At 50.3% G+C, this 26,322-nt stretch overlaps 2 protein-coding genes across 2 annotated transcripts in view; one reads left to right on the forward strand and one right to left on the reverse strand.

Annotated features, from left to right (window-relative positions):
• LOC144248803 (uncharacterized) overlaps nucleotides 1-26,322 on the reverse strand; it is a 1,234,558-nt gene that overhangs the window by 680,749 nt on the left and 527,487 nt on the right. The window contains 3 exon segments of the mRNA XM_085565667.1: nucleotides 5,848-5,854; nucleotides 7,827-8,001; nucleotides 8,113-8,375. Of these exon segments, the coding sequence (XP_085421793.1) occupies nucleotides 5,848-5,854; nucleotides 7,827-8,001; nucleotides 8,113-8,375 (445 nt within the window).
• LOC146764063 (olfactory receptor 14J1-like) lies at nucleotides 19,088-20,020 on the forward strand. Its single transcript, XM_085565603.1, has one exon. The coding sequence runs from the start codon at nucleotides 19,088-19,090 to the stop codon at nucleotides 20,018-20,020; it is 933 nt and encodes a 310-aa protein (XP_085421729.1).

The following is a 26,322-nucleotide window of genomic DNA, read 5'->3' on the forward strand; positions in this document are numbered from 1 at the left end:
TGAAGGTACTTGAGAAGATAGTTGGTGTTCAAACTCAGGTGCTGATTGTTTCTCATCAGTGTTGCAGCCTCACAACTGTGAGTTCTGCAGTCTTTCATTAGCAAGTCACAAAACGGCCAAATATCTCTTGTTAGAAGGTCTTTTAAAACTACCCAACCAAGGAATGACACCTAAATTATTTTCCCTTTTAACCCAATAACTGATCCCTCGAAGCCAGCAGTGAGGACTTTTCTGTCCAATCACAAAATATCACCCAAACCCATGAAGAAGGAGGTAAGAAGAAGGTAAATAAGAAGAACCTGTCTCCACCCTAAAACCACAAACACTGCTGTCCTTCCCAGGAGCTGTTCTTCAGCTGCCTCAGGAGGGCCTTTTGGCCTCTGGAGCCACACTCTGGCTCATTATTAGCACTGCTGGATGCAAACCCTTTATCTCCACCAACAGCAGTGATTTGAGGTGGATCTCCTTTTTTCCCAATTGTTTTAAACACTGACAATATCAATAATTGTGCTACCCTGTCATGGGTTTGGATAATCCAATCTTGTTCACTATTGTTTAACCAAATTACTTCAATTTGTCCTTGATAATCTGCATCAGTTCCTCCTTCCGTGACGGGAGCACTGGCGCGGGGAGGCGGGCGCTGCCGAGGGGAGCCGCGCGCTGATTGGTCGGTCCGGCACGGGGCGCGCCGCTATTGGCTGGGGAGCCGGCGCGCGGCGGAGGCGGGAAACTGTGAGGGGAGCGGGGCTGAGGAGGAGCTGAGGAGGGGCTGGGGGGGTTTGGGGCGGGTCTGGGGAGAAATTGGGGATTTTGGGGGGATTGACGGGAAATAGGGAGTGTGCGGTGGGTTTGGGGGGAATGAGGGGTCTGAGGGGGCTTTGGTGGGTCTGAGGGGGTTTAGGGAGCTCAGGGGGGAGCTTGAGAGCGTCTGGAGCGTTCTCAGGTGGGTGTAGGGGGAACTGAGGGGAATTGGATTGTGAGAGGAGCTGGGAGGTTCCCGGCAGCGCCGGGAGAGCCCAAAGCCCCGCGGCAGTGCCGCATCCCGGCCGGAGCTGCCCCGGGAGCCCCGCGGGGCCGGGGCCGGGGCCGGGATGCGCCGTCCCAGCGGATCCAGCGCGCCCGGCCGGGCTCGGCCAGCGCGGCCCAGGGCAGGGAGCGCTGGTGGGGCGGGAGCGGGAGCGGAGCGCGAACGGGACCAGCGCAGAGCCAAGGGGGGAGAGGCCCCGGCCCCACAGAGAGCGGGGCCGGAGCGCGGGGCCGGGCGGGGATGGCTCGGCGATTGTCCCGGGCGATTCGGGCACTCGCAGCGATCTGTGCGGGATTCTTGGGCTGCTCCTGGGAGGTTTGGCTGGGATTTTGAGGGAAGTTTTCGTGGGGATTTTTTGGGTGCATTTCCTCGCACTTCGGGTGGGATGTGATAGGACTTGGGGGCATTTTTGGGGAATTTGAGAGGGGCTTGGTGGGATTTTGGTGCGAATTTTTTGAGTGGATTTGGTGTGGATTTTGGGGTTTTTTGGGGAAATTTTGGTGGGATATTTTGGGTGATTTGGTGGGATTTTTTTGTGTGGATTTTGTGTGATTGGGGGATTTTTGGGGGCATTTTTGTACAGTGTTTTCTTTGTGGATTCTGTGGGATTTTCATGGGAAATAAGTGGGACTTTTTGAGGGATTTTTCTGTGGCATTTATGGGGCTATTGGGGCAATTTTCATGGGGATTTTGAGGGATTTCTGTGAGCCTTGAGGTGATATTTGTGGGAATTTTTGGGGTGAGTTTTGTGGGCTTTTGGGTGGAATTTTTGTGGAAATTTTCCTGGGATTTTGTGTGGATTTTCTGGCATTTTCAAGGATCCTATGGTGGAATTTTTATGGGATTTTAATGGTATTTTTGGTGGGATTTTTTTTTTTTTGTGTAGATTTTGAGTGATTTTTTTTATTATTATTTCGGTGGGGTCTTGGGGTATTCTTAAGGGAGATTTTTGCTGGATTTGGGGTGTTTTTTTTGGGATTTTTATGGGATTTTGGCGATATTTTTGTGGGGGATTTTTGGGGAGATTTTTGTGAGTTTTTTATTATTATTATTTTGGTGGGGTATTTTGTGGTTTTTCTCAGGTTTTTGGTGGGATTTCGGTGTTTTCTCTTGGGATTTTGGGCAGATTTTGTGTTGCGTATCCAGAGTGACTTTGGGCAGCTTTGGGGCAGCTTTTGGGGTTTGTCTCCTGTGTCCCCCGGCTGTGGCAAAACCCCGAAGCACATCCTGTTCCTGCCCAGCTCCCTGAGCAGCCCCAGGAGCTGATGCTCCCCCTGCTCCTCAGCCAGGGAGATCTGGGGCAATCCCGGCATTCCGGCATTCCGGCCGGGCTTTGGGGCACTGCGGGATTTTGGGAGTGATTGTCTGGGATTTTAGGGGGAATTTCTGGATCTTTGGAGGAAAATACCAGGATTGGGGGGGAGGATATTCTGGATTGTTAGGGAGGAAATTTCTGGATTTTTAGTAGTGAATGTCTGGATTTTTAGGGGGGGAATTTATGAATTTTTGGGTGAGGATTACAGATTTTTTGCGGAGGGATTTCTGGGTATTTTTGAGGGGGAATGTTTCTGGATTTTTGGAGGAATGTTCTGGATTTTGGGGGGGGGGGGAATTTCTGGATTGTTGGGAACGTTTCTGTATTTTTGAGGAATGTTTCTGGATGAGGAATGGGGTTGGTTTCGGATTTTTTGGGGAGGAATATTTCTGGATTTTCTGAGGAACAGAAATTCCTATTTTTGGGAATGTTCCAGGATTTTTTGGGGGGTACATTTCTGGATTTCTTTGGAGAACATTTCTGAAATTCTGGGGGAATGATTCAGAGCATTTATGAATTTGGGGAGAACATTCCCAGGTTTTTTGGGGAGCAATCAGGGTTTTTTGGGGAACATTCCTGGGTTTCTGGGATAAGTTTCCCAGGTTTCTGGGGGAACATTCCCGGGTGTCTGGGGAAGGTTCCCGGGTGTCTGGGGAAGGCTCCCGGGTGTCTGGGGAAGGTTCCCGGGTGTCTGGGGGAGGTTCCCGGGTGTCTGGGGAACATTCCCGGGTGTCTGGGGAAGGTTCCCGGGTGTCTGGGGAACATTCCCGGGTGTCTGGGGAACATTCCCGGGTGTCTGGGGAAGGTTCCCGGGTGTCTGGGGAACATTCCCGGGTGTCTAGGGAAGGTTCCCGGGTGTCTGGGGAACATTCCCGGGTGTCTGGGGAACATTCCCGGGTGTCTGGGGAAGGTTCCCGGGTGTCTGGGGAACATTCCCGGGTGTCTGGGGAAGGTTCCCGGGTGTCTGGGGAACATTCCCAGGTGTCTGGGGAAGGTTCCCGGGTGTCTGGGGAACATTCCCGGGTGTCTGGGGAACATTCCCGGGTGTCTGGGGAACATTCCCAGGTGTCTGGGGAAGGTTCCCAGGTGTCTGGGGAACATTCCTGGGTGTCTGGGGAACATTCCCGGGTGTCTGGGGAAGGTTCCCGGGTGTCTGGGGAACATTCCCGGGTGTCTGGGGAACATTCCCGGGTGTCTGGGGAACATTCCCGGGTGTCTGGGGAACATTCCTGGGTGTCTGGGGAACATTCCCGGATGTCTGGGGAAGGTTCCCGGGTGTCTGGGGAAGGTTCCCGGGTGTCTGGGGAACATTCCCGGGTGTCTGGGGAAGGTTCCCGGGTGTCTAGGGAAGGTTCCCGGGTGTTCCGGGCTCTCCTGGCCCCGTTCCCATCCCAGGTTCCCGGGGTTCCAGGAGCTGCGCTGGTGCCCGGGTGCCGCGACATCGCCTCGCTGCAGTTGGACACCGAGGTGCAGGCGGGCGCCGCCCGCGAGGCCCTGCAGGGCTCCAGCATCACCCAGAGCCACCCATGGAGATCTCCTTCGCCAAAAAGTGACCCAGAACACCCCAAACCCCACCAAAATAACCCCAAACCCCCCCAAAATGGGCCTGAAATACCCCTCAAAAACTGCCTCAAACCCACCAATAAATAACCAAAATCTGCCCCCAAACACCCCAAATCCCTCCAAACCACCCTGTAATCTCAGAGGAATGCCTTGAAATCCCTCCAAACCACCCTGAAATTCTTCAAAGCTGCACCTGAATGCCATAAATCTGCCCCAAAACACCTCAAATGCCTTCAAGCTGCCCCAAAATCCCATGGAAACACCCTGCAGTCCCTCCAGACCACCTAAAAATCCCATAGAAATACCCTGAAATCCCTCAAAGCACCCCAAAATCCCATAGAAACCCCTGAAATCCCATAAAAGTGCTCCCAAATCCCATAGAAACACCCAAAAATCCCTCAAAACCACCCCTAAACACCCTAAATCCCATAAACCTGCACCCAAATCCCATAGACCTCCCGCCAAATCCCAAGAAAATACTCCAAAATCTCAGAAAACTGCCCCAAAAATGGTCCTGACCCTGCCCCAAACCCCCTGCACGCCCCCACTCCCCCAGGTAAGTTCAGCTCAGCCCAGCCCAAATCCTCCCTTTTTCATCCTAAATCCTTTTTTGTCCTACATCCTCCTTTTCTATCCCAAATCCTCATTTTTTTTATTCCAAATCCTCCTTTTTTAACCCCAAAATCACTTTTAATCCCTAATGTCTTTTTGACCCTAAATCCTTCTTTTCCCAACCTAAATCCTCCTTTTCCCATGACAAATTCTCCTTTTTTCTCCCCACATCCTTTGTCTGTCCCCAAATCCCTTTTCCAATACCAAAATCACTCTTTTCCACCCCAATTCCCCGCCTTGTTCCCCTTTCCACATCCCAAATCCCCTTTTCCCATCCCAAATCCTTCCCTGTCCACCATAAATCCCCTTTTCCCACGCAGGATCTTTCCCCATCCTGAATCCCCCAATTCCCACCCATTCCCCTTTTTTTCCCGGTGTTGTACCCAGGGTCTTTCTGCAGACATTGCACCTGGAGCTGCCCCAAATAACCCCAAACAAACCCCAAATAACGCCAAACAAACCCCAAAAAACCCCAAACAAACCCCAAATAACCCCAAACAAACTCCAAATAACCCCAAACAAACCCCAAATAACCCCAAACAAACCCCACTGTGTCCCCCAGGACTGGAGTGGATTTGGGGGGGTCATGACCCGAAACTTTGGGGACTGGAAGGATTGATCCTAAAATTTGGGGTTTAGGGGGGTTTGACACCTTGGGGTTTGGGAGTTTTTGACCCCAAACTTTGGGAACTGGGGGAGTTCAACACCCCAGGCTTTGGGATTTTGCGTTTTTTTTCCCATGATTTGGGGATCAGGGGGTTTCACCCCCAAACGTTGGGATCGGGGTGGTTGGACAACCCAGGTGTTTCAACCCCCAGGATTTGGGGTTTGGGGGTTTAGACCCAAAAATTTGGAAACTGGGGGGATTGACCAACTGATTTTGGGGGATTTAACCCCAAAGTGGGGGAGATCAGGGGGATTTGACACCCCAGGGTTTGGGATTGAGGAGGTTGACCCCAAAGTTTGGGAATTGAGGGGTTTCACCCCAAACTTTGGAGAGGAGGAGGGTTGGACAACCCAGGTATTTCAAACCCCAGGAGTCGGGGATTGGGGGTTTTAACCCCAAACTTTGGGGGCTGGGGGTGTTTGACACATCAGGATTTGGGATTTGGTGGTATTTGACCCCAGACTTTGGGAATTGGGGGTGTTGGACACCCCAAATATTTTGAAACCCAGGATTTCGGGTCAGGAGGGTTTAACACCAACGTTTGGGATTTTGGGAGTGTTTGACACCCCAGGATCTGGGATTTGGGGGGTTTGATCCTAAAATTTGGGGTTTGGGGCAGGGGGGAGGTTGACATCCCAGAGTTTGGGTTTGGGGGTGTTTGACCTCTCCCCTCCCAGTGTTGGGATTCGGGTGTTTGACCCCAGTGTTTGACCCCCCGGTTTGGGGTCGGGGTTGGGATAGGAGCCATTCCCTGGAAACAGCGGTGGGATCGGGATCGAGAACAGGAACGGGAATGGGATCGGGATCGGGAGTGGGAGTGTAATGGGGTTGGGAATGAGATCGGGATCGGGAACTGGCCCGGGAACGGGAACAGAAATGGGAATGGGATCGGGAACAGGATCAGGGAACGGGATTGGGATCGGGAAGGGGAGAGACCCTGACTCAATAATGGAGCCCACCCCCAGGGAGCGATTCTGCCCCAGTCCCGGAGTGGACCCATCCCCTCAATCCCGGACCCCTCCCCAATCCCAGCCCCTCCGCAGCCGCTGACCGGACCCTCCCTCAATCCCAGCCCGCCCCAATCCGGATCGGAGCCATTCCCGGACCGGACCCTTCAATCCCTTCTTGGGGCGGCTCCTGCCGCTTCCAGCCCATTTTTGGGGCTTCCAAGCGGCTCCGGGGACCCTCCCCATTTTGGGGTGTTGGGGTGGCCCCAAGGCCGCCCCGGGGGCCGAGGGGGGATGGAAACCCCCAAACCCGGGGGGCTCCTGGGGGTCCCCAGTTCCTCCCGGCCCCGCCCCGAAGCAGATCCTGGCCAATCAGAGCGCGCGGCGTTGATGACGATTCAGTTCCCAGGCAGGAACTCGGCGCTGGTCCCGCCTGGCGATTTTCAGCCAATCAGCGCCCGGGACGGCTCTGACTCATCAGTTGCCAGGCAGAGCCCAGCGCCTCTCGCAGCACCGGCCAATCTAAACATACAATCGAACACACCTGAGTAAAACAATTCATACTACAATGTACTAAACACGAAACCAAACACCACTATAATGTCTCATACAATTTAACCAAACAATTAAACTTTAATAGCACCCTTAAGCACTCTAAAAAAATTTAAATAGTTTTAAAAAATATAATTGCAGATGGGTGGTTTTATATGAATGTTGGTTTTGGATTGTTTGGGCCAGCTGATTTAAAAAAAATGATTTTTATAGGAATTTAATCAGCTGAGAAGGAGCCACTCTACAAACAGAACTGACTGAAAATGAAGGGGACATAAATCAGAAACTCTGAAAGTTTTCTTCGCTATCAAATACATCCCACCACTCCAAACTGGGATCCCACTTCTCCCAATCTCCTCCCAACCCCATCTCACCCTGGAAGCTGTGGAATCAAGTGAGCTTTGTGTGGGATTGAGTTTTTTTGAGGTCAGAACATGCAATTTGAGGTGGGATTGTGCCTTTATAGTTTAAAATACAGTTATTTTCAGTGGGATTGAGTGGTTTTGTGGTGACAAATTCATCCCTCTTGGCTTTTGAAATGCAAAGAGATGGAGAACACTGCCCAAAATCACCCCAGAACCCACAAATCCTCCGGAAGTTGAGTTCATGGTGTCCAGGGTGAGTGCAGCTGCCGGTGGCAGGAACAAATGAGATGTATCTTGGTTTCACAAAACTCCAAAATCCATTTCTTATCACCGAAAGACAGGGCAAAGGCAGAGCCATGGGATTTTTATAGGGTATCCCAGGGGTGGAGTTTGGGTTTGGGTCAAGGGAGGAATTATTGGCAACACAAGAAGGGTGAGATCAAACTCCTGCCTCTCAGCAACAGGGGCACTCCACACAGAATGCGTCCCTAAATCCTAAATTCCCCCTAAAACTCCTGTGAAATGGTGACACTTCAGATATTTTTGATCAGTTTCTTTAATTTAACCCTGTTTTGGCTGTGTTTGAAGAATAAAGATGAATCAGAGGAAAATTAGGGCCAAACCAAAAGGATAACCAGTCAGGTGTGTTCCCAACATTGATCACAGGGAATGTGGGTCACCAGACCTGTGCCCAATGTGGGTCCTGCAGTGGGGGATGGAGCTGGAGCAGAGCACGAAGCTCTTCCTGCAGGCGGGACACTCTTGGGGCTTCCATTACTGGTGCCTCTGTTGGTGTCTGGTCAAGTGAGAGCTCTGGGTGAAGCTCTTCCCACACTGGGGACACCCGTAGGGCCTCTCCCCGGTGTGGATGTGCCGGTGCCTGACAAGGGAGGAGTTGTGCTTGAATCCCTTCCCACAGTCAGGGCAGCGGAAGGGCCTCTCATCTGTATGAGCTCGATAGTGCAAGAGGAGATAGGAGCGAGTCTGAAACCCCTTCCCACACTTGGAACACTCGTAGGGTCTCTCCCTAGTGTGGATCTTCTGGTGGACAATCAGGGCACCACACTGCCTGAAGCTCTTCCCACACTCCCTACACTCGTAGGGCCTTTCCCCAGTGTGGATTCTCTTGTGGCTGCTCAGGTGGGAGATCCGCCTGAAGCTCTTCCCACATTCCCCACACTCGTAGGGCCTCTCCCCAGTGTGGATCCTCTTGTGCTGGATCACATTAGAATTTGACCTAAAGCTCTTCCCACATTCCTCACACTCATAGGGCTTCTCCCCAGTGTGGATCCTCTGGTGCTGGATCAGGTTGGAGTTTGACCTGAAGCTCTTCCCACACTCCGAGCACTTATGGGGCTTCTCCTTATCATGAAGCTGCTCAGGGACCACCAGCCCTGAGCTCTGGCTGAAGCTCTGTCCATCTTCCTGGACCAGAGTGAATCTTTCCTCCTCAGATCCCCTCGATCTGCGTTTGCAGCCCCTCCTCGTGCAGCTCCCATTGGGTTCCTGCACCATGGAGCCACTCAAAACAGCGTCTTCCACAAGGTTCTGCCATGGGGATTTGTCCTCTCTGCTCTCCACCCTTAGCACCTCATCTGCAGGAGGAAGGACAAGGAGAGGATGGGATTTGCCTCTGTGCCAGAGGGAAGGGCAAGGAGATCCCCCCAGTGCATCCCCGGCAGGAGGGCACCGGCAGCGGGGCTGTCCTGCAGCTGGGGGCTGTGCTGGGCTGGGAGATGGAGCAGGAGAGAGGGAGAAAGGGGCACTGACTTCCTCTTCACTAGCCTGGGGGTCTCAGGGCATCTCCTTCTTCCTGGAAGCCTCCTCCTCCATCTGGCAAATGTTTGGGGATGGGAAATTCTGTTTTGGGAGGAAAACAAGGGATGAGCACAGTGAGTTTTGTACTGTTTCAAAGCAAAACAGGCGGAGAGTCTAAGCCAGAATGACAATTGAGTAAGAAAATTAAGATCAAAGCAATGATACAGAAAGACTGGTTTAATCTGTCAGAGTCAGGATATAACCTGACACCCCGTTACCCAGGGTGGTGGTAGCTGTCTGATGAAATGGTGGCTGCAGTCCAGCTGGAGTGATGAACGTGATTCTGTAAAAGCTGTGATCCTGTAGAAGGGTCTGGTCTTGCACTGAAGGTCCAGTGGTGGTTATGGAGCTCTTGTTCTCTGGGAATCCAGTAGGCAAGGTGGTCGTGGTGTTGCAAGGGTGAGATTATATCCAGGCAGGAATGCTTGGTTCCTCCCCCTGGGCGGAGCATCCCACAATGGGATGATGTAATTTTATCAGTGCTGCAGTGACACTCAATGGCCCATTAAGAGAGGATGGCCCCTGGAGGGTGTTATCAGGGCTGAGCCATGGAAGAGATAAAGAACACTGCCCCACCTGTTGATAACAGTTTATGGAGATGGGGACTGAAAACACTTTTGGTTACATCTGACACTGAAACCTGAAACAGTGAGGCAATCCCTGCTCGGGGTGGGGGGTGAACACCACCCCCCTTACCCAAACTGGCTCCGGTGTAAAACCCCCACCCTGGGAAGGCCACGCACACAGGGGACAATGTCACACTTGCCCTGTCCCAGGGGAGATCTCTGTCCCTGTCACTCCCTTGCTTTCCCCCCTTTTATCTTTCTTTCCATCTCTATCTCACATTTACTGTTCAATAAAATCCATTTTGGATTTGGTCTTGTGAGTACCTTAATTGGGGCAGAGAAATCTCTCTAACAGTTTCATTAACCAGATGATGACATTATTTTTGCACAGTGAGTTCAGGGCTCTGTTGTCTGACCCAAAGTGCCTTTGACAACAGCATGGTTCCCTCCTCTGAGCAGGTTTTGCATCTTTCTGGAGGAACTCTTGGAAACTTGGATGCAACTTCCTCTGAGTGACTTTTGGGAGAACCTATCAGGAAAATGGCTGTTGTGGGTGTCCTGTGTAAAAAAAAATATATTTTTTTCCTTCCCTGAAAAGTTTGTTAAATTCACTGGAAGAAAGGAACCAAATGATACCATCGAGACTGACAAGGATCATTCACCCCACTGTGAGGAACACAAGGTTACTAAAGTCCTACAAGAAGCCCAGCTCAAATAGCTAAATGCCAAACAACTCCTGAATTCAGAGGCTTGGGGGGAGCAGCATTATTTTCTTGGTCCCTGTCACCTTTGTGACAGCTACACAGACCTTTCCCTTCCTTTTAATAATCTGTATTGGGCCAAATTTCCATGTTACTTTTTTGGAACCTGCCAGCATCTGAGCTGGAGCTGTGCTGGAACTGATGAAATTTGGAATTGCCAGAGAATTGCTTCTGTTGTTGGTCTATTAATGTTTGGGATTTGTTTGCGTTTTTATCACAAGTGACTTGTGGGAAGAGCAAATCTTCCTCAAGGCATTTTATGGAGGGTTAAGCTTAATTTCTGCTGAGTTTGTTTTGTCCAGTGCCCAGGGGATGCTCAAGGGGTCTCTAGTTTTGGTTTGGCCCTAATTTTCTTCTGATTTGTCTTTATCAATTAAAAACACCTGAAAAATGACTAAAAAGAGTATTGACCAGAGATGTCAAAAGTCCCACCATTTAAGAGGTATTTGAGGTGGAATTTATTGTTTGGGAACATATTCTGGAGTATTTGGGGGTTCTTGGGGGCTATCTGGTAGTATTCTCCATATTTTTGCGCTCTAAAAGTCAAGGTGGATTTGTCTGTCACCCCAAAATGACTCAATCACACCTCAAAATGTCTGGTTCCCACCTCAGTCCAGTGCCAAAATTACTTGATTCCTCAGACTCCAGGGTGAGATGGGGTTATAAGAAGTGAGATCCAAATTTGAGGTTGTGGGGTCAGGATTGTGTGGGGCTGGGTGGGTGTGATTTATTTTGATAATAAATAAAATATCCAGAATTATTGTTTTCTATCCCATTCATTTTCTGTCAGTTCTGATTTGCTTTTCAGAGTGCTGCCTTCTCAGCTGATTTTGTTTGTGTCCTCCTGTCCCAGACTGAAAAGCAAGATGTGTTCTATTTGCCATCTGTATGGCAGTTGTCCTGTGTTAAGTGGGCGGTTTTTCCTTATCTCTTCCACAATCAATCCTCCCTCAGGAGAGACATCTGCTGATAATGGGCTATTGAATGTCACTGCATGACTGATAAGAACTGTAACACCCCATTGTGAGATGTTCAGCCCAGATGGAGGAGCCAAGCATTCCTACCTGCATCTAGTCTTGAGATTCTGGCCCACCAACACAGCTTTTCTGGGCTGGATTTTCCTAGAGGAACAGCTGCCTCTTCCTCTTCAGAGGAGGACACCCTTTCCTATAGGATCACTACTCCAACAGAACCACACCTGACACTCCTTGAGGACTGCAGCCACAATTCCAATTGGACTGTGGCCAACACCCTGTCCAACAGGGTGTCAGGTTGTATTCTGGCTCTCTCAGTGTTGTTTTGGCTCACTGCATTATTCATATTTTCATTTTTTTCCCTAATAAAAAGCTGTTATTCCTGCTCCCATATTTTCATCTGAGAGCCCCCCTTAATTTCAAATTTATACCAATTCAGAAAGAGTCTACATTTTTCCATTTCAGGGGAGGCTTCTGCCCTCCTTAGCAGACACCTGTCATTCCAAACCAAAACACCTCCTTTCCCTTCTGCCTTCCTTTGCCTGCTCAGTGTCTCCCTTAAACCAGGGCAGCTCTCATGAAACACCCTGCCCTGATTTAATTCCCAATGCAGGAGCTACAACAACCATGGGTGAAGTTATGATGGCTGGCAGTGAAATGTCACTGTAGGATCTTGCTCCACTTGGCTTTTGGCTCTTCCATAAGAGCTTTGCCTTCAAGGTCAGGAACATCTTTTCCTGGCTGGGAACTGGAATTCCAGCCCCTGGGAGTGTGTGCCATGGATCCCAGAGGGGCATTCCCGAGGCTCCCAGGGTGCTGCTCCTGCCGTGCCTCCCAAGGAGCTGTGCAGGGCAGGGGACAAGGTGCAGCAGCTGGGTTGGTGCTGCAGTGCTACAACAGCCCCTGGTTCCAGGAGTTTCCACACTGCCAACAGTAGTTCCTGGGTTCCATGATGTCCTGCTGTGTCCCCATGGATATTTGGTGTCATGAAGTTCTTCACTGTCACAATGGCCACCTCACTCCAAGAGCTTCCACAGTGTCCAAATGGCCTCCTTGGATGGGCAGTGTCACCATGGACCATTGGCTCCATGCAGCTCTGCTGGGTCACCATGAACTCCTTGGTTCCATGAGGTTCTGGGGGTGTCTCCATTGTCTCCTTGGATCCACAGTGTCACAACGGACCACTGGATCCACTTGGCCCTGCTGTGTCACCATGGCCCCTTGGTTCCGTGGGTCCCCAGGGTCACAATTGACTCCTTGCTTCCTCATCCCATGGGAGAGAACTGTCCTTCTCCTCCAGGGGCCTATAGCCAAAACTAGGATTCCTTCTCTAAATTTCCTTATATGCAAAGATTGTTCCCCAGTGAAATCTGCCAAGAGAAACAGGTCTGGCTGCCTTGGCCACCCAGGGGCCACCTCTCACCTGCCTTTCTGACACGGGGACCATATGCTTTTCTTGCTTAAAAACCTTCCATCTCCATCAGGTACCCATGGCCAAAATTTGGGATCTGCCTCCCAAATTCCCTATATACAAGAATAGCTCCTAGATAAATGATGCCAGGAATCACAAGTCTGGCTGGCCTTGGCTTCCTGAGGGCTGGCACTCATGTACCTCTGAAACACTGGGGCTCTGTGTTTTCCTTCCTAATGAAAAGAACTCTTCTTCCTGTCCAGGCACCCATGGCTAAAACTGGGATTCCACCTCCAAAACTCTGTACATCCAAGGATTGCACCCAAGTGCCAGCTGCCAGGATGGACAGGTCTGGCTGCCTTTGGCCTCTTGGGGGCATCTTCTCATCTGCTTTTAAAACACTGGAGCTCAGTGCTTTCCTTCTAATGGAAAAGAACCTTCTTTCTTCTCAAGGTGTCCATGGTCAAAACTGAGATACTTCATCCCAAATTCCATATATCCAAGGATTACTCCATTACAAGAGTTGCCAGGGGAAACAGGTCTGGCTGGCTTAGCCTCAGAGGAGCAACTGCCTCTCCTCTCCTCTCCTCTCCTCTCCTCTCCTCTCCTCTCCTCTCCTCTCCTCTCCTCTCCTCTCCTCTCCTCTCCTCTCCTCTCCTCTCCTCTCCTCTCCTCTCCTCTCCTCTCCTCTCCTCTCCTCTCCTCTCCTCTCCTCTCCTCTCCTCTCCTCTCCTCTCCTCTCCTCTCCTCTCCTCTCCTCTCCTCTCCTCTCCTCTCCTCTCCTCTCCTCTCCTCTCCTCTCCTCTCCTCTCCTCTCCTCTCCTCTCCTCTCCTCTCCTCTCCTCTCCTCTCCTCTCCTCTCCTCTCCTCTCCTCTCCTCTCCTCTCCTCTCCTCTCCTCTCCTCTCCTCTCCTCTCCTCTCCTCTCCTCTCCTCTCCTCTCCTCTCCTCTCCTCTCCCTCTCCTCTCCTCTCCTCTCCCATAGAAACAGTTGGCCTCTGAGCTTTTCCTTCTTATAGAAAAATCGATCCCTATGTACACAGAAATGGCAGAAATTTGGGTTCCCAAATTCCCTATATCCAAGGGCTGCTTACAGAAAAAAGCTACCAGGACAGAGAAGTCTGGCTGGCTTAGGCCTCTGGTGGCCGCCTTTCATCTGTCCTTGAAACACCAGTATTCCATGCTTTTCTTCCTATGCAGAGAACTGTCCTTCTACTCTGGGTGTCCATGCCTGAAATTGGGATTCCACCACTAGAATTCTGTCTATCCAAGAGTTGTTCCCAGACAAAATCTGCCAGTACCATCAAGTCTGTCTGGCCTTGGCCTCTGGTGGCTGCCCCTGCCACACTGGAGCTCGGTTCTTTCCTTCCCATGGAGATCACTGTGACACTGTGGGCACCTCATGGAACCAAGGGGATCATTGTGGCACCACTGAAGCCCATGGAACCAAGGGGCCATGGTGACACCGCAGGGGCTTCATGGACCCAGAGACCATTATGACTCTGTGGGGCCTGATGGAACCATGGAGACCATTCCGACCCTTCAGGGCCTGGTGTCACCAAGGGGGCATTGTGACACCTCAGGGCCTCCTGGAAGCAAGGGACCATTGGGACACTGTGGGGCCCCATGGAAGCGAGGGAACATGGACCAGGTCTGGCTGGCTTGGCCTGCCAGGGGCCACCTGACAGGTCTGGCTGATGTTGGGATGTCAAGGGCTGCCTCTCATCAGCTCCTGGAGCACTGGGGCTCTGTGCTTTCCTTGCTTTGGAAAAGAACCGTTCATCTTTTAAGATGCCCATTGCCAAAATTGGTATCCTCCCTAAATTTTTTCTATATACAAGGGTATCACCCAGAAAAAAGTGCCAGCTCTGGCTGGCATCTCAAGGTAACCTCTCATCTGCCCAGGAAACACTGGGGCTCTGTTCCTTCCTTCCTGTGGAAAAGAACCTGGCCTTCATGTCTAGGGACCATGGCCAAAATTAGAATTTGACCTCCCAAATTCCATATATCCAAGGATTGCTCCCAGACAAAAGTAGCCAGGACAGACAGGTCAGGCTGGCCCTGTCCTCAGGTGATTTTCTTAGACTCTAAGCTGAATGTTTTAATTTGAAAACACCTTGGAGAGGGCCCAGAGATCTCCCAAGGAGGGGTTCTGAGGCCTCGGGCACATGACCACTACATATGGACAAAGGAGCTCTGTGCTCTGTGCTGCTGTGGTGGTTTTGCATCACAGAAGTGATGTCCTGAGAGAAGCTGCTAGCAGTTTCCTCTCTGTCTGACAAAAAACAGTCAGTAATTAGCTTTGAGAGCTGACAGTCTGTTAAAGCACTAAGGAAGCTGCAGAGCCTCTGTGCAGACACAAGTTAGAGATGAGAAAGCCTGGCTGGGTCTCTTTCCCAGAGCCCAGCTGGGGTCACGGAACCATCTGCAGCCCCGGGAGATATTGACTCTGCCAGTGCTGCCATCCTCCCTCCAGTGAGAGAAAAGGACACAGGGCAGGCACACAGAGGAGCAACATGGACACACCGAGGGCAGGAAAGAGGAAGTTGAGTCCCAGATGGGAGGGATGAGGAGATTCCTTGATCTTGGGGCTGGAATCCTCTGGTAAAGCTGTGGAGAAGGATGTCATTAGATACATCAGACTCTTTTTTTCCCTATAAGGCATTGAAAAGTATGGGGAGATGATTTGTTTCAGGAAAGGCCTCCATGGTAAAGTAAGCAAATGTTGCAGTAGCTGTGATCCCATGAGAAGCTTGAACATTGAAAGAGAGAAGAGTGATGAGACCCTGTGACCTCAGGGAGAGAAGAAGACCTCTGTTCCCAGAGATTAATGTGATTTCAGAAAGAGATTAAGAGATCCTTTGTTCTTAAACAGCTCATCTTGAAACTAATACTCCATAAGCTGGCATGGCCCATAAGCACATCTGTGGAAAAGGCTGTGCAAAATGGGAGGGACTTCTCAATTGCAGATTTTTTCAGGCAGCTGCTATTCATGGAAATGAAAAGCCATGAAATAACTGTATTCTTGTGGAGAAGTCTCCATAACATTAACAAGAGGAACTTCTCTCCGTAAATGAACTGAAGAATGACTATTATAGAGGTAGAAAACTGACTGAAAAATAGGTTTTGTCTCTTTACATTGTTAGTAAGAAAGAAGAGTTTGTAGGGAGAGGGGATGTGTTCTGAAAGTTTTGTTCTGATCCTTATTACTCTTGCTTTTAGTTACTGTTAATAAATTTTTCTTTATACTTGTGAAGTTTGAGGCCACTGTGCCTTTCTCCTAATCCTATCTCACAGCAGGAAATTAGTAAGTATATTCTAGTGAGTGAACTGGTAATTAGCCAACACAGAACCTACCACACTAATTGATGCATTTGCTGAGAAATCTCAAATTGGTGAACCAAAATCACTACAGAAAATTTCCTGATGAACTGCCCCATACAAGAGGAAATTCAAAGCTAAGTCATGGTTTGTCAGGACTTGCTTGATCCTAATGAGCCCCGTGGCGCATTTGGAGCTGAGCCCTGGAACCTCAGGGCCTGAGAGAAGATTGCACAAGCCTTTACAGGAGTCAGAGCCAGAAAAAGCACCCAACGTGTCTCAAAACATTAATGGGACCCACTGAGGTCCATCCCCAACAAAGGCTCCTCATGGACTCCTTGGAGGAGAGAACTGGAGGCCAGGATGGCACAAAAACCTCTCAGAGACTCAAAATGGCACAAAGAACTCTCAATGTGGAAAGGAAAATCCAAAGTACCTTACAAAAGTTAAGAATCTCAAAGTATTCATGAGCCCCACTGAGTGTCAGTAGAAAGCTCTCAAGGGACTCTTATAACAGATAATTTGGGCCATGATTCCACAAACCTCTCACAGTCTGTAGCAAAAGGGAAACACCAAGTACCTCTAAAGAACTGAAAAATACCTTGAAGCATTAATGAGCCCCACTGAGTGTTGTTTCTGACAAAGCCTCTCCAGGGACTAATTAATGCAGAATATTGGAGGCCAGGATTGCAGAAACTTCTGAGAGGCTCCAAAGCAAAAGCAAAAGCCAAAGTCCTTTGAAAAACCTGCAGTCCCTGGGAGCATGAAGGAGCCCCCAGGGCCATTCCTGACCAAGGCTCCCCAGGGACTCCTTCCAGCAGATCCTTGAGGCCACTGGGATGTGGGCTGGGGGGGATGCTGAGGGCAGGACCAGGGGCTGACAGTGCCCAGCCTGGCTGGGGCTGTGCCAGGAGGCCCCAGGGCCTCAGGACAAGGTGTCTCCTCACAGCCCTTGGTGGCACAGACCCTGCTGTGCCCCAGGGCACCAAGACTTGGCTTCTCTTTGTCCCCACCTGCCATCAGTGCCTCCAGTTCTCTGCTCTGCCTGGGGCCTGGGGAAACTTTCTCAGTCGTGTCCCTCAGTGGGACCCATTAAAAGTCCAAGAAACTTTGGAGTTGGATTCTGACTTGGAGTTCTGGAGAGGTTTCTGCAGCTCCCTCTCAGGGCCTGATGCTCAGGGCCTGAGCACAAAGCCCCAGAGGGTCATTAAAGTCCTTGTGCTGTGTCTGTGCTGCTGAGCTGGGCTGGGCTCCTGGCACAGAGGGTGATCCTGGTAACCAAGCAGAGCTTCAAAAGCACATTTCTCTTGCTGAGCAGCTCTTCTCCCAGCCCAGCAGGGCTGGGGCACTGCCTGCAGCCAGCCCGGGCACAGCACAGAGGCACAGAAAGCTTCAATCAGTCAGGGCTGGGAAGGGGCTGAGAAGTGCCTGGGGCAGAATCACTGCCAGCCCTTGGCACAGGAACCTCTGGCTGCAGGACAATGCAGCTGCAGCTCCTGGAGAGATCTCCTAAAGCTGGAACATGCCAATGCCCACAGAGCCTGTGAGTGCATTCTCTGCTCATCTCCTTTGCAGAGCAGCCAGGGGTGCCCAGGGCTGTCCTGCAGAGCAGGGTCCTGCAGCCCAGGGCGCTGTGCTGGGCCAGGGACTCTGCTGCCTGCCAGGGACAGCTCTCAGCCGGCCCTGGAGCTGCTCCCAGCGCTGGCCAGGAGCTGTGGGGGGAAGGAGCCACCCTGAGCAGGGCAGGTGCTGCTGCTGAGAGGGGCTGGCTGGGGCAGGGCTGCTCCCAGCTCCAGACCAGCCTGGACACGCCTCCGGAGGGCACTTCCCAAAGAAGGTATGATGGGATTGCTGTAAATATCAGGAGCTTCCCTGAGAGTGTTTTCAATTTCCTGCTCGTAGAAGGATGGGAAAGACGAGGTTGCTGACAGAAAGATTTTTGCTATTTATACATTTTTCATATAGCCATAGCTATGTAAAGAACTATTATATACCTTTAAAATTATAATCCTTTTTTTATTCTATTAAACTCCTAATTAACTCTTTTAAGCTTCTATTATATACTTCTATCACTATAATCCTTAATTAACTCGAGTACATTTCCTAACCTTGCTCTTAGATTTTAGAACAATAAGCTGACTATCTAAATACATTCCTGAAATACTGTATAGTCTTATTATCAAGAAGCAGTCCTGAAAGAAGAACATTTTGCATTGTGACCGGAATGTGAGCAGTCATAACAAAAATTGGGGCAAAGAAGCCCTTGGACCTACTCCAATGGGTTGACCTATTGGTGGGCTACTGGGGCAACGGAATCTTCTCCTGGATTCCCCTGTTAAATATCCTACTTAATCAAACTTAATAAATTGTTGAAATCAGTGGCTGGGTGTGCCCCATCCCCACTGGAAGCTTACAATAAAGGTCTGCTTTTTAACTTACTGTTATAACACTTTTGCAAGGAGGTTTTTTTCTCTTTTGATTACAGACACAAGTGGATGAGAGAAGCAGAACAGGAATTGTAATCCCAGAATTAAAGAATATTCTGAGTTGAAAGGGACACACAGGATCATTAAAGGAATGTTTGAAAATTTACAGAGACTCCATAACTGTGACTTTGGCTGGTCAGTCTCAAGGCACCTCTCAGGAGAGGATGTTCAGGCCCAGGGAGATGCTCAGGGAAGCAGAGGGGGCTGAACAGAGCAGTGCTGGGGGAACAAGCCCATCCAGACCCTCACCTTCCCTCAGCCACAAGGAATCTTTTGCCTCTCACATCTCTCAGTGGCAAACTCTGAGTGCAGCAGGAATGCTGGGGATTTCTGACCTCAGAGAGCCAGGAATGGTGAGTGGGTAGGAAAACAATTCCTAAAAACAACTCCTGCCATCCTTTAGACCTGGAAGCGCAGATGGCACCAAGACCTTCTGCATTTAGAAGCGATTCCCCTGAAAAATCCTGAATATCCAGCCTTTTCCCTCTTCAACATGGCCACAAACCCATGACAGCGAGGCAGGAATGGCTCCTTGAGAGTTCCCACACATAGCTGGGTGAAGATTTTCCCAGAGCAGGAAACAGGGCCATTCCCTGCAGCAGGACAGTCTGCAGGGAATGGCCCAGGTTTGGCTCCAAGCAGCCTCTCCTGACTTGTCCCTGTCCTTTCTCCATGAACAGGTGCCCATGTGCAGCCGCAGCGAATGTCCAACAGCAGCTCCATCAGCCACTTCCTCCTGCTGGCACTGGCAGACACGCGGCAGCTGCAGCTCCTGCACTTCTGCCTCTTCCTGGGCATCTCCCTGGCTGCCCTCCTGGGCAACGGCCTCATCATCAGCGCCGTAGCCTGCGGCCACCACCTGCACACGCCCATGTTCTTCTTCCTGCTCAACCTGGCCCTCAGCGACCTGGGCTCCATCTGCACCACTGTCCCCAAAGCCATGCACAATTCCCTCTGGGACACCAGGAACATCTCCTACACGGGATGTGCTGCACAGATCTTTTTCGTTATGTTCTTCATCTCAGCAGAATTCTATCTCCTGACCATCATGTGCTACGACCGCTACGTGTCCATCTGCAAACCCCTGCACTATGGGACCCTCCTGGGCAGCAGAGCTTGTGCCCACATGGCAGCAGCTGCCTGGGCCAGTGGCTTTCTCAATGCTCTGCTGCACACAGCCAATACATTTTCCCTGCCCTTGTGCCATGGCAATGCCCTAGGACAATACTTCTGTGAAATCCCCCAGATCCTCAAGCTCTCCTGCTCCAAATCCTATCTCAGGGAACTTGGGTTTATTGCAGTTACTGCCTGTTTAGGATTTGGATGTTTTGTGTTCATTGTTTTCTCCTATGTGCAGATCTTCAGGGCTGTGCTGAGGATCCCCTCTGAGCAGGGACGGCACAAAGCTTTTTCCACCTGCCTCCCTCACCTGGCTGTGGTCTCCCTGTTTGTCAGCACTGCAGCATTTGCTCACCTGAAGCCCCCCTCCCTCTCCTCCCCATCCCTGGATCTGTCCGTGTCAGTTCTGTACTTGGTGGTGCCTCCAGCTCTGAACCCCCTCATCTACAGCCTGAGGAACCAGGAGCTCAAGGCTGCAGTGAGGAGACTGATGACTGGATGCTTTCAGGGACATTAAACTGCTGGCCAATTTCCAGAAATCACTTCTAATAAATGTCATCTTTGATACTTCTTGTTGGCTTCCTTTTGGAGGTTCTTTTTCTTTGTTTTACATTGTAATATTATTCACAAAGAAATGTCACCGTTTGTGCCATTTCTCCTTTTGTTTCTTTCCAAGTTTACTGTCACCCACAGACTTGGTGGCTTTTAAGTAACTAAAGGATCTCCCAGCAGACTTTTCTTCAGAGATGCCCTTTTGTTGCCTTCTCTGGAGCTGCAGCAGCAATGTCTGTGTGCAGAGCTGGGGGCAGATCAGTGCTGGCACAGCAGCTCTGGTCCTGCTGGCCACACCACTCCTGATCCAGGCCAGGAGCCATTGGCCTTCTTGGCCACCTGGGCACACTGCTGGCTCATGTCCAGCCTGCTGTCCATCAGTCCCTGCAGGTCCCTTTCTGCCTGGCTGCTGTCCAGCCCCTCTGTCCCCAGCCTGTAGCACTGCAGGGGTTGTTGTGGCCAAAGTGCAGGACCCGGCACTTGGACTTGTTAAACCTCACCTTGTTGGATTTGGGCCCTGGATCCAGCCTGTCCAGGGCCCTGAGCAGATCCCTCCTGCCCTCCAGCAGATCAACACTCACATCCAGCTTGGTGTCATCTGCAAAGATGTCCTTGGTTTCAAGGGGCCCCTCAGTGTCACAATGTCCCTTTGTTGCACCAGGCCCTGCACTGTCACACTGGTCTCCTTGGTTCCATGGGCCCCAAAATGTGACTATGGACTCTTTGGTTCCATGGGGCTTCACAGTGTCACAATGTTCTCCTTGGTGCCGCAGTTTCACATTGGCCCCTTAGTCCCATGGGCCCCAGGGTGTCACAAAGGCCCCATGGTCACATGAGGTCCCACACTGTCACAATGCTCTCTGTGCTTCCACAAGTCCCCTCAGTGTCACAATGGACTCCTTGTTTCCACACGGCCACACAGTGTCACAAGGGCCTTCCAGATTCCCTGAGGCCCCAGAGTGTCACAGTGGCCCCTTGGTTACACAAGGTCCTGCAGTGTCACAATGTCCCCTTGGTTCCATGAGGCCCCGCAGTGTCAGAACAGCCCCTTGGTTCCACTGGGCCCTGGACTCTCCCAATGCTCTCCTTGGTTTGGCAGTGTCACAGTGGTGAAACCCCTCGGTCACACGAGGCCCCGCAGTGTCATCATGGCCTCTGTGGTTCCACCAGGACCCAGTGTCACGGGGACTCCCTGGTTCCATTGGGCCCCAGAGCACGACAATGGAGCCCTTGTTCTATGGGGCTGCACAGTGTCACCATGGTCCTCTTAGTTCCACGAGGCCATGCAGGGTCACAATGGCCCCAGAGTGTCCCAATCATCCCAGAATGACAGAATCAAATAGGCTGGAAAAGACCTTTGGGATCATCAAGTCCAACCAATGCCCTAATACCACCTTGTCACCCAGACCATGCCACTGAGTGCCACTGGAGAGGGACAGTGACTCTGCCACCTCCCCCCTGGCTTGCCCATTCCAATGCCCACTCACCCTTTCTGTGAAGAATGTCTTCCTCTTGTCCAGCCTAAACCTACCCTGGTGCAGCTGGAGGCTGTGTCTTCTTGTCCTGCCCTCCAGCAGATCCACACTCACACCCAGCTTGGTTTCACCTCCAAATTTGGGGATGGTGGGCTCGATCCCCTCCCCCAGATCATCAGTGAAGATGTTAAACAGGGCTGGGCCCAACACAGATCCCTGGGGACAGCACCAGGGACTGGACACCAGCTGGGTGCAGCACCATCCCCACCCCTCTCTGGGCCCAGCTCCAGCCAGCTCTTCCATCTCCCAGCCAGGAGGGAACCTGCCCAAGCCATGGACTGCAGCTATTCCAGGGAATGCTGTCATAGACAGTTTCCAAGGCTTTGCTGAAGTCCAGATGGACACATCCACAACCTTTCCCACACCCACAGGTGGGTCACCTGGTTATAAAAGGAGATCAGGTTGCTCAGGCAGGATCTGCCCCTCTTAAATCCACACTGGCTGGTTCTGACCCCTCGGCCATCCTGTGGGTGCCCTGTGGTGGCTCTCAAGGTGATCTGTTCCATAACCTTGCCGGGCACCGAGGTCAGGCTGACAGGCCTGGAGCTCCCCAGATCCTCCTTCCAGCCCTTCTTGGGAATGGGCTCACACTGGCTCCTCCAGTGCTCTGGGACCTTCCTGGTGAGTCAGAACTGATGGTAAATGATGGGGAGCTGCTTGGGGAGCTCATCCACCAGCTCCCTCATCCCCCTAGGATGGATCCCATCCCATCCCATCCACCTGTGAGCATCTGAGTGGCTCAGCAGGTCAGCAGCTGCTTCCTCCTGGATTACAGGGGGCTGTTCTGCTCCCTGTGCCCATCTACCAGCTCAGGAGAACTCTTGTCCTGAGGACAATCTCTCCCTATATTGAAAATTGAATCAAACAAGGTGTTAAGTACCTCAGCCTTTCCCTTATCTTTAGTTACTCTATTTTCCACTGCATCCAATAAAGAGTAGAGGTTCTCCTTATACCATGTTTTGCTATTAATCATAGACACGTTTGTTATTATTTTTCACAGAATTGGCCAGGTTAATCTTTAATTGAAATTTCACCTCTTTCCTTTTCTCTTTCTGCATGATGTAACAACATCCTTAAACACTTGCTAAGTTGCCTGCCCTTCTGTCCAAAGTTAATGCTCTCTCTGCTTTCCGCTGTGTTCCCACAAAAGCTCCATGGGCAGTCAGGACAGTGATTTTCCTCACCAGCTCATCTTTTGCCACACTGGGACAGGAGCTCCGTCCTCGTTAAGATTGCTTTCTATGGAGAGTTTTGTGGAAGAATGGCTTCGTGAGAAAGGACATGACTACGTGCAGTTAGTGAAGCAGTAGCTGAAAATTGCACAGTGCAGCAATAGCAGATGTAGCAATAATATCTTATGTCCTTGGCTAAGCTGGTTCTCAACAGTAGAATGTTCAGCAAAAAGATAAATGTAAGGGAAAACAAAGCAAGCTTAGAAAGCTCCAAAGGCGGGGTTGACCTGTTTTTCATACACCAATGATGAGCTTAAATTTTGCAATATGCATGAGCTTCATTATAACGGGTATAACTATACATGTGTGCTTGAAATAAACTGAGACTTGTTGACATTATAGAATGGACTTGTCTCCCGTCATGTTTGCCACAAAATGGTGACCCGATCGACGTGATAGGCACCACGGTGGAGTGATGAAAAAGGGTTCGGGTCCTGATGCAGCCAGGACGGCAGAAGTGCTGAATTGAAATAGAGTGCACCGTGCCCCAGGTGACTGCAGAGGCAAGCCTGGCCGATACGTGCTGCCGACGACCTCGGAGAGCTGCAACAGCGCTGACAATATAGGTATGGAGAGGCAAGCAGCATATGATTTATTTACTGCATTCTTGCAGAGAAGGCAGATTAAAGGCATTGATTTGCAAAAAGATCTGCCAGGGTTATTAACATATGGGTATTCTAAGGGGTTCTTTGTAAATCCTCATACAGTACATGAGTTGTCTGAGTGGCGTAAGTTTGGGGATAAACTATGGGAGGAAGTTTTAGATGATGATAAGACAGCTAAAAAGTTGGGAAAGTGGTGGAAGATAGTTCACAATGAATTATTACAACATCAGGCAGAAAAGAAAGCTGCCGAGCAGAGAACTTCAGCACTAGAGAAAAATAGAGGTTTTAGCGGGGAGGATTGGTTGCCTGGTGTTTCCATGCCACCTGCTGTGTCTACAGTGGAGTTACCTCCCTTGCGACCTGTGCCTGAAGACACGGAAGCAGAGTCACGTTGTGAGCCCACGGCTCCTCCAGCCCCCCCAGAACAGAAATCGACAGTTCGTCAAAGTTTGTCTGCCAGTAAGCCGAACCCTAGGACAGAGTCTGACCTAACGGAGGCTCTGGCCAGGGAACGGAGGGAAGTTTGGGCGACTTTGGCAAGAGAGGAGCTGGATAAAGGAGATGGGCAGGCTTTGGAACTAGCAACAGAACTGGCTTGTCCTGTAATTTTTCAGCAACAGGCAGGCGGGGGGTTAACAGCTCAGATTACACCGTTAGATTGGAAGTTGTTGTCACAGTTGCGAGCTACAGTGAGTCAATTTGGAGTTACTAGTGAACCGGCTAGGCAGATATTGGATTATGTTTGGAGTACTAATATATTGCTACCAGGAGATTGTAGAAGTCTTGCTAAGCTTATTTTCTCGCCACATCAAAGGCTTTTGTTTGGTGCACATTGGCAGGCAGAGGTTAATGAAGCTGTAGCTATACAAAGACAGCCTGGAGATCCTCTTCATGGAGTAACTATGGATGAATTGATGGGCTTAGGACCATATTTTCGCACTGAGGCACAAGCTATGCTAGGACCTGAGAAGTGTCGAGAGGCAATGCGACTAGCTCGAAGGGCTATAGATAAGGTGAAAGACCCGGGAGGTTTGCCAGCATATATGGGAATTAAACAAGGAAGGGATGAGACTTTTGGAGCATTTATTGATAAGGCAGCGGCAGCAATAGAGAGAGCTGGAGTGCCTGAGTTTATGCATGGATCATTGTTGAAGCAGTGTGCTTTGCAAAATTGTAATGCTTCTACAAGAAGTGTGTTAAACACATTAGGAGCTAATTGGACTATAGAAGATGCATTAGAGAGGATGGCTACTATACCAACGGGGCAGCAGGCATTTTTAGTTGAGGCTATTAAAGATCTGGGGGAGGGATTAAAAGAGCAGGCAAAAGCTTCACAGACACAAGTGTTAGCTGCTCTTGCACCCCTCCAAGCGTCAGTAGCAACCCAGGGAAATGTTTACGGCAGTCGTATGAGATGTTTCCGATGTGGAGGGGCAGGACACGTTCGGCGAGAATGCTCTGCTGCTGGAATATGGTGTCCTAAGTGCAAATCGGATACTCATAACATTGCTGCCTGTAAGAGGAGACCGGGAAACGCCCGAAACAGCGCGAACAAGAGCAGCCGCGCTCCGACACAAATAGCTGCTCCAGCTTGTCCAACAGGACACCTTGCGTCCAGCCACAAGAGAGAGCCTCGGGATGGACTTGGCAGCCGCAGTAGAAGTGACTTTAATGACACCACAGCCGCAGAAGGTCCCCACTGGAATTAATGGACCTATTATAATAGAGGGCAGGACAATGGGAGCTTTGTTATTGGGAAGATCATCAGCCTCTATGCTTGGATTATTTGTGCTGCCTGGTGTCATTGATGCAGACTATACTGGTGAAATTATGATTATGGTTCATACTCCATTTCCTCCTATTCGGATTAATAAAGGACAAAGGATTGCTCAATTGGTTCCTCTAGAGCAAGTTACTAAGGCTGTATCCTCACGGAAAAGCCGTGGAGGAGATGGATTTGGATCTACAGGAGGTTTGGCTCTATTAACTTTGGATCTGAATGACAGACCAAGAAAAGAGGTTTTGTTGGAATATAAGGGACAAAAATGCATGCTTACAGGTTTGCTGGACACGGGTGCTGATTCAAGTATTATTGCACCACAGTGTTGGCCTGCACATTGGCCTTTACAGCCAGCTGCTACAGCAGTAACAGGAGTTGGAGGTTTAACTCTTGCAAGTCGCTCGCCATCTCTTACTGTCTCAATAGATGGTAAAATCATAAAGGCAATATTTTCTGTTGTTCAATTACCACCTACAGTGCAATGCCTAATTGGGCGAGACATTTTGACACAGTTAGGGGTTGTCCTGACAAATGAGCACCCTTTGGGATAATAGCCATTGCTTGGACTTTCCCGATTCCCATAATTTGGAAAAGTGATGAGCCTATATGGGTAAAGCAATGGCCTTTAAAAAGGGAAAGTCTGCAACATGCTCATGCCTTGGTCACTGAACAATATCAACAAGGGCATCTGAAATTATCTACAAGTCATTGGAATACCCCTATCTTTGTGATAAAGAAAAAGTCAGGGAAATATCGCTTGCTACATGACTTGCGGGAGGTTAATAAACAGATGGAGCCAATGGGTGCACTACAGCCAGGTCTGCCTAATCCAGCAATGTTACCTGAAGGATGGCCTCTATTGATAATAGATCTCAAAGATTGCTTTTTCACAATTGCTTTGCATGACAGGGATACAAAGCGTTTTGCATTTACTTTGCCAGCTCTGAACAGAGAAGGTCCAGATCAAAGATTTGAATGGACGGTTTTGCCTCAGGGTATGCGTAACAGCCCTACTTTATGTCAACTTTACGTAGATTCTGCATTACAACCATTGAGGCAACAGTGGCCACAAGCTATCATTTATCACTATATGGATGATATTTTGATTGCTCAGC

This window comes from Lonchura striata, chromosome 36, assembly GCF_050655825.1.
Source record: "Lonchura striata isolate lonStrDom1 chromosome 36, ASM5065582v1, whole genome shotgun sequence".
NCBI lineage: Eukaryota > Metazoa > Chordata > Aves > Passeriformes > Estrildidae > Lonchura > Lonchura striata.